The 8,924-nt window shown below is 38.2% G+C and overlaps 1 protein-coding gene across 1 annotated transcript; it reads left to right on the top strand.

Moving 5' to 3' along the window:
• Positions 1-3,879: 3,879 nt before the first annotated feature.
• On the top strand, positions 3,880-8,875 carry trmt10a (tRNA methyltransferase 10A). The gene is made up of 7 exons (XM_084712655.1): positions 3,880-4,306; positions 5,892-6,066; positions 6,156-6,227; positions 6,305-6,379; positions 7,651-7,800; positions 7,895-8,000; positions 8,426-8,875. Exons 1-7 carry the CDS (start codon positions 4,134-4,136, stop codon positions 8,611-8,613), a joined length of 939 nt encoding a protein of 312 aa, XP_084568781.1. The 5' UTR covers positions 3,880-4,133; the 3' UTR covers positions 8,614-8,875.
• The last annotated feature ends 49 nt before the right edge of the window (positions 8,876-8,924 follow it).

The following is an 8,924-nucleotide window of genomic DNA, read 5'->3' as shown; positions in this document are numbered from 1 at the left end:
AAAAAAAAAATGCCATGTTTAGGAATAATATAAATGATATATAAAGAAAGCCCTCTGTAAAAAGCTTCCAAATAGGAAGGTTTGGTGTATGGGTCAAAAACAAACAAACAAATAAATAAACAGATATCACCATGAAACTTCCCCAGTTGAATACTTACATTAAGACAATTATTTTTTGTATTATGAGTTTTCTGAAATTAAAATCTACAACATTTTCCTTAAAAAAAAAAAAAAACAATTCATAGAATCCCACTGACTCCACTGTTAACATGCAAACAACAGCCCAGAATAAAAATCTACTGCAAACGTGTAGTTTAGATGCTTTCTTTCAACATGTCTGAAAGAAGACGTCACGGAAACAGACCAGTGAGTTTAAAACAATGTTTTACCTGTAGTCTCTTGCCTTAATTCTCACACAAAATTAAAACTGGCCCATGCTTCTCCCTTCTCGATTTTAGTTTTTCGAAACGGCTCTAAAAGGGTTTAAAGGACGGTTCAGGTGTCTACTGTAGCAGGCAGGGCGATGAAGGACCTCTAGGACAACTCAACTGTGTGACCTGCAGACTGCTGTACTGTTTGACACCTATTTCTGTGTGTATCACTGTTTCTAAGTAATTATTTTGTCACAGACGTATTGTTTTGTACTTCAGATAGTTCACAGACTGTGGATCTGCTGGCCAGTCCATCCTTCTGTCACTTTGAATCAGCTGTTGGAAAAATGTTACTGTCTTTATGCAGGAAACTAGAAAGTCCAGTAAGTCAACATCAGGCTTTTATAATAACTGCAGTAACAACAGTGATGTTATAAGAGAATACAACATTTGTGAAGAGTGAAAAGTCTTATTAAGATGTGTTCATGTATTCAGGTATTGTATTATTTTCAGTAAAGCACATTGATTATACAGGTTTTGTTGTTGTAGCTTGAAGTAGAAAGTTGACTGAAATGTTGCTCGATCACTGCTCTGACCGCAGTCGATCGACTTATCATGACTGTCAAAAAGGCTAGATTAAAGGGTTGATTCACCACAAATTCAAAAAAAAAAAAACATGCTGATGTCATTAGCATAAATAATGAGCCCTTCATGGTGATGACAGGCGTCAAATTTCCGCAGTTTATCATCTGTTCACTTGTTCAACATCCAGACAAATGAAAAAAATAAAACTAAGTGTACGACTAAACAACACTAGAGGGAAAGGATCTTTTTTTTCTGATTTAGGTGAATGGACCCTTTAAATACACTTTGAAATCACAAACTGTTTGATTTTTGAATGTGGTGTTGATACACTGTCTCTCACTTCCTGAATACTAACCACCAAAATAAAATGGAATGTGCAATACAGGCAAAAATATAACATCCCAGTATTTTTCAGGGACGTTCACAGTAACCATTTTTATAGTATTTTTTTCAGTTTTCACCACTTCAAAGTTAGTCTTCTGAATGATCCACGGATGAGTTACTGTTTAATCTAATTCAATGTGCACTTTTCTTTTTAATCACATTTTAATAGTTGGTCGCACTGAAATGTTTAGGACCTTTGAATTATCATTTATTCAAACAGATCTTCCATTGCCGTGGTTTTTGGTCACAGTAGCACTTTGCAAGTCATATTGTAGCAGTTTTTGAATGTGCATGGAGAATAAGTTGTTTTTTTTTTGTTGTTGTTGTTTTTTTACTTCAGTGCAATAGCAGAAAAGAACAGCTTGCTGTATAAGTGTAAATACTTTTTTCACAGGTCTCAAAGAAGGCCTGATGTTCTGATTCTGGGACTTCTGTGCGAGGACACTCAGACAGGCTCGTGGTTTGATGGCAGACTGCACTGCTCCTTTGAAACAATGAACTATTTTGGACAGGCGGTAAATATTGCGAAGGTAAAAGAAAGTCGATTTGTCATAAGGAGAAAAGATGAGCACGTTTGTGACTGTTGGAATGAAGGAGCGTTTATATGGATGCACAGCAGGGACAGATGGATACAGAGAAATGAAACGTTGAATAATCTTGTCCAAAGTGAAATCTTTAAGTTTTTAACTATCGTGTTTTGCAGGTGAAATGTACAGTGTTGGTTCAAAATTGTGTCATGGATACCGCAAGAGATGTTTCATCAGATTCTAATTTTAAATTTGTTTGTGCATTGTGAAAATGTAATAAATATGAAACCCTTTTGCAGACTTCTCTGTCATGTTTTTCACTTGTTGATGTTAAAGGATGACCCACAAGATGAACCACAGGCACATGGACATGCTTAATGAAAAAAATACACTTTTTTTTTTTCTTAACTATAGAGCTATTTATTCATCTAGATAGTTTTGGTGTGAGTTGTAGGGTTTAGGAGATATCAGCCATTGAGATGTCTGTCTTCTCTCCAGTATAATGGGACTAGATTACTAGAAGATCCTACATGAAGTTGCTCACAACAAGGTTTATGGATTATCTTGATCAGACATCTGTATATCTAATAATTTATGGTTTCCATCTTGTAGAAATCCCTTTCAGCACTGACAACTTACCAGCAAGTTTGAAGGCTGAAAGCCAGCTTAGCACCACTGATGTTGGAATGTGTCCTAAATAAACAGCCAGTGTTAAAGGCTTCTCTGCTGGCTGTGGGCCCACATAGGAACTGGGCGAGGAGGGGACGTAGGTGGATGGGTGCTGGATCATGTTGCAGAGCCCTAACTGTATACACAGAGGCATGTAATCCCAGTGTGTTTGCAACACAGCCCATTACAGCCAGTGCCATAGGTGGACCCTGAGATAATACACAGACACAGATCCAAAAGTTAAGAATGACCATTGCTAGTTAGAAGTTAGTAGCCAACATGAAAAATAAGTGCACAAAATCATAAACTACTATAGCTGGGGTGGGGAGGCAAAAAAACTTTATGGGAGCACATTATCAAAATTAAAATTATAATTATTGTAGTCAAAGTAGTAAACTAACCAGTCCTCATTATATTTGCTGCAAATATGGCTGCTGCTGTAGGTTAAATCTATTCTACGCTATGAGAGCAGCTCCCCTTCCTTCCAAAATTAAACAGAAAAACTGATAAATTCTGTCTTTCCACTACTCCTCAAGAAAAAAAAAATATAGTACTATATATATTAAGTATCGGTGCCATCAGCATAGTTACCTAATGGATGCTCATATGCTAATATAATGATATATAATTAACATTGCCAAAAATATGGCCACTGGTGTAAATGTATTCTGTTTTGTGGAAGCAGGTCCTATTTTCTCCAAAATTAAATACAGAAAAGTGATATGCTGTTTCCCTGCCACTCCCCAAGAAAAAGAACATTATTATATATTAAATATGAGTGTAGTCAATGTAGTTCATGGTTATTATATGCTAATATTTGCCGAAAACAGTCGTTGCTGTTGTCTGTCCCGCTCGAAACCATTCAAACAGGTTGACACCGGGAACACCTGCTGCTGCCTTCAGGTGCTCCTCGTTATCTCCTTCTTCAGATTTTATGTCGTTTATCCGTCATTCATTCGAATCAATTTTTGTTTCAAGTAAGTTCATAAATTATATGTCAAAAAATAGAAATTTAATCAGGTGACTGTTTTTTTTATCGTTTTGTTTTTTGTTTTTTTGTTTTTAGAAAAAAGTGACTTTTGTCAGTTTTTTTTTTTTTAATTCAAACAACATATACAGGGCACTGATTTTACAGTAACACATTTCCACACATTAACTTTACACCTGTTGACAAAGCTTCTATTTTTTCAGTACATGGATTTGAAATCTTGCTTATGTCGTTATCATACGTGTCGTCTATTTTGACGGCAGCTGCTGCTGCGTGTACATCCATGGCTAATTCGCAAAAAAGAAACGCATTCCGGTAGCATTTGAATGCACCTGACGCGATTAAATGACGTCATACATGCGCCTACATAATATGCATGTGGAAGTGGCAGAGTTGAACAACTTGTGTGGTTGTTGAGTTTATTGTCTCAGGTTGTGTGACTGTTTGTGGCTGGATATCAGAACGACAGTTTACTGTTAAAAGTCTCGTTCGTGGCTGCTAAATGCCGCCAGTTAGCTTCCTGCAAAGAGCAGCCGGCAAGCTAACATCAGCAGCTAGTTGACACAGCAGCATTACTGAACAGACAGTAGTCTCCTCTGCTCCTCACAGATGGCTGATGATAATGTGAAAAGTGAGGCTGCCACCCAGCAGGAAAACGATAATAAAGATACTAAAAGCAGCAATGGAGAAGCTGCAGCGGAAAACCAACAAACTCTGTCCAAAAGGCAGAGAAAGAAGCTCCTGAAACAGCAGAAATGGGAAGAAGAGAGGGAGCTGCGAAAGTAAGTAAGCTCATTTTAACATTGTCAGCAGTACAGTCACACTCATTCATTCATTCAACAACAGAGGGAAGATAACCGTTGTGTACTGGTACAACATTTCCCGTTTTTACTCTTGTAATTAAGTATCAAAGTGTCATTTTCCATGGCAGCCCCAGTGCTCCCTTACATGCCAAACCCCATTCAAAATTTTGCCAATTTAAGCTTGTATTGTTTTTAGTGGCTATTTGTCAATGAAGTAGTAAATATATACTTCAAATCAACTCCCCACTGATGCTACTTAGGGATAAACTCTGTGCAGACAAAAGAAGTCAGTAATAGACAGTAAAGTAGTTTGCATTTCATTCTGAATTTATTTATCCTATTGAAACTGCTGCCTCTCTTATTCTAACAAACCATAGAACATGGACCATCTCAGGTGCATGCTGGTCCAACACCTGCTTCACTTTATTAACCTAATGTGTCTCTAGTGCTGCCATATTCTTACAAAATAAAACACATTTAAGGCTTTAAATCAGTAGTTCTCAAACTGGTGGGATAGAGCAGCAACAGTTAACTGCCTATTCATTAATTATTAAATTAACTGTCAACTATTTTGATGATTGATTAATCAGTTTGAGTATTTTTATTCCAAATTATTTATTCAAAAAGTATTCAAAATTATCTTTTACTTATTTCTTCAGCTAAAATGTGAAAAACTTTTGGTTTCTTTACTCCTCTATGACGGGAAGCTGAATGTCTTTAGGCAAAAAAAGACATTTGAGGATGTCATTTCGGGCTTTGCAAAAGACACTTAATGACATTTTTGCACTTTTTCTCACATTTTATGGACCAAACAACTAAATGATTAATCAAGAAAATAACTGGCAGATTAATCGACCATGAAAATAATCGTTAGTTGCAGCCCTACTCTGGGACGGGTTCAGTGAATATGTTTCAAGCTGTCGTGCTGACCTTTATTTCACTAAAATCTAACTTGAATCCTTTTTTAAGTTGCTTCTTGTGTCATTGCTAATGACTGATTTAAGAAAATAACGTAGAGTGTGGTGGGGGAACTTTTTTCAACTTCTGAAATGAGTTTGACAACCACTGCATTAAATGAAGCACACAGATAAATCTCCAGTTTATTACAGTTAGAGTCTGATTTTTATAGCTCCAGCCATCTGGTCTTACAGTTATGATGATATTACGTTCAACAGTGTAATTGTGGAGATGTTGGAAGACCTAAAATTGCATAAACTTAAGATTATAAACCACTTGATTTGACAGTAAAACTCAAAATAAGGGCACCTGAAATGCTTTTAAGAATGTGGTTCACTGTCATAACTGAATGTGCTGTTCTTTATGTGTGAATCAGTGTTTTCTTTGCCTTTTCCTTCACCCTGCATACACATCATAAATACAGGGAACTGAATGCCCATCTTATTTGTCTTCAATGCAAACATCACATCATAATATGACCGAATTTGCTCTTATAAGTAGGGTACTATGTGCGCAGGTGAGTCCTAGAAATTTAACTACAGTAATGGAGTTTGCATTGGTAGTTCATTATTGCCCTCATGTTCAGTATCTGTGCTTTGTGCTGCAGGCAGAGACGGAAAGAGAGGAAGCAGCAGCGTCGGCTGCAGAGGCAGAATCATCAGGAGGAGGAGGGAGGAGGAGGAGAGGCCCAGAGTTTCAGGAAGCGTCCACGCAGAGAGGTGACGCCCAGCTCACTGAGGCTGGTGGTGGACTGCAGCTTCGATGACCTCATGCTGATCAAGGTAACGAGCTCTGACAACCTCTGAGGAGGGATACGCACCCGTGTCTGTGCTGAGGTATGAACTGACCGGTGGTCTCACTGTGTCCTCAGGATGTCCGGAAGCTTCACAAACAGATCCAGAGGTGCTACGCTGAGAACAGACGAGCTTTACATCCAGTGCAGGTTGGTGGCTGCTGACTGACATGAAGCAGTAGAGACGATCCTGTCCGATGTCTAACCTCCTCCTCTCACTTCTGCAGTTTTATCTGACCAGCCTGGGAGGACAGCTCAAACAGAGCATGGATGAGAAGGACAAAGGATGGGTGAACTGGAAGGTAAACGTAATCCTGGATGATGCCTCTAGCCTCTAGCCTGCAGCAGACATGAGGAGCGTTTTCAAACTTGTAGTCTTCACACCCAACCAACGCTGACTCCAGTGGCCTCAGTAGAATTTTAGGGGAAAAATGCACAAAAGCTCCACAATTCTAATGTTTAAAAAAACTCCTGTTGGTCTGCACATTATTATTCCAGTTTCAGACCTCTGAATCACCCACTCAGCAAAATGGTAAATCGTTTTGTTGACCAGCTCAGTGCTTCATCTTCCCACTAACAACTGTCATGATTTCAGAGAGCAGCTATTAATCTGCAGCTTTAAAGACAATTTATTAGATTAGTTGAGTAATTCTTTGAGTCATTGTTTAAGTTAAAAAGAAAAATGCTGGTTCAGCTTTTTAAATGTGATGAATTGCTGCCTTTCTTTGTCATTTATGACAGTAAATTAAGAGTCTTTGGGTTTTGGACGGTTGGATGAAAAAAGCTATTTGAAGACATTGCTTCTGGAACATTGTGTTGAGCATTTTTTTTTTTTTTTACATTTTATAGAGTCAATGATTGATCAAGAATTCTAATTATAATTGAAGATTGACTAATTGTTAGTTGCAGCCCTACTGCAGATTATTTTCTCAATTAACTGATGTATAATTTTGGCTGTAAAATATTAAAAAACAGGGACAAATCATGATTTTAAAGAGCCAAAGGTGAAATCTTCAATTGCTAATTTTATCAAGCTCAAAGATTTTCAGTTCACTTTCATATGACAACGAAAGCATCAAGGCCTCATATTTGAGAGACTGAAACCAGCAAATATTTTTGCCTGGAAGTTTGTTGCTTGTCAGAATTGTTGCAGATTAATTTTATTTCAACTGATTCATTAATTGTGTACTAGTTTCAGTTCCAAAGATGTTTCAAAATGTAAATGTTATACTGTGTATGGCTACGTTAACATGCTCCTAGAATATTTCTACACTATTGTAATGACTTACTTTCCAAATATTGACCCACATACATAGATATGCCCTCAGGAGAAATGCTCATTGGTCTTTTATTAAACTTTCAAAATAAAACAACATGGTGAATATACATTTTTCTGATGTCACAAATCCAGTTATTATATTTGTGGTGGTGATCCTTGAATTAGTGTGTAATTGCATTTACATAAATGTTACTGTTTCTCATTTTGTCTTGTTTTATATCACTGTACAGTATGTCTAACTATGCAGTGTTGGATAACTGAATGTGTACATGTGTGTGCTGCTCATGTGTGCAGGACATCAACATAAAAACGGAGCACTACAGTGAAGTTGTGGCTAAGGAGGAGCTGGTTTACCTGACGTCAGACTCTCCCAACGTGCTGGAGGAGCTGGACCAAAAGAAGGCCTACGTGATTGGAGGTCTGGTGGACCACAACCACCATAAGGTGCGTCTGGTTTCACAGCTGCAGTACCTACAGGTGGATGTGATTCCTGCTCGCTGATCTGATCTTAACTGTTCTGTCTGTGTTGGGTTCTCAGGGGATCACCTTTGAGAGGGCGAAGGAGCTGGGCATCGATCACGCTCAGCTTCCTCTGAGCAGCTTTGTGAAGATGAACAGCCGGAAGGTTCTGGCAGTCAACCACGGTGAGGACTAGTATCACAGCAACAAAAGATATCATCAGTATCAGAGTAAAAAATTTCTAATATCGATCATTTCAGAGCCGGCACTTTTTCACTTTTACCTGAGTAAAGACATTGAATTAGCACTTCTTCTTGAGTACAGAATGAGTGTACTTTTGCAGCCCCTGGTGTTAAATACGAGAACTGAAGTAGGTGTGGTGGAATCTAGCAGAATGAGATTGTTTCATATCATAACTGTACATGTGCACCACTGGAATATAAAGCCTGACAGGCGTAGCAGCAGTGACTAAGGGGGGTGCTAGACTTACTAAAAGTTCAATTAACTGATCTAAATGATCTATGTGAAGAAGTCGGCTAATTCCCACTTGACTCTTTTGCTCCCTCTGCCTGTGTTTGGTCTTCAAAGTGTGTTTTTGTCCCTCCTGCAGTGTTTGAGATCATCCTGGCGTACCTGGAGAAGGGCAGCTGGCAGGAGGCCTTCTTCACCGTCCTGCCTCAGAGGAAAGGAGCGGTGGCTGTCGACCAGGACGGAGCGACGGCTCAGGAAAAAGAGGAGGAGGATTCAGACTCTGACTCTGAACCCGACACACCTGAGCAAACTGACAAAAGATCCTGAGACTTAGTTCTAACGGACAACTTCAAAGTTCAGACGTCTGATATGTTGATGCTAAGGCTGTGCTCAGAAGAGTGATGTTTCTGTTCACAAAATATGTTTCTTTCAAATTTCATTTTTTTAAACAGTTATTTATTGAAGGTTTTACTTTGCACCACCAGTAATGGGTAATAACTTAGTTGGAACACCTAATAGAAATACAAGTTTTCAGTTTTGCTACAGATTTTGGCAAAATATAAAGTTGTTGCTATTACACTGAAGAAAATGATTTATACTTGACTTTTTATTGCTTTCTTTTTTTAATGTTTAGCTCC

Source organism: Lutjanus erythropterus, chromosome 23 (assembly GCF_056507025.1).
Source record: "Lutjanus erythropterus isolate fLutEry1 chromosome 23, fLutEry1.hap2, whole genome shotgun sequence".
NCBI lineage: Eukaryota > Metazoa > Chordata > Actinopteri > Lutjaniformes > Lutjanidae > Lutjanus > Lutjanus erythropterus.
The sequence above is the reverse complement of the archived record's forward strand: the minus strand, read 5'-3'. Positions and strand labels throughout refer to the sequence as shown.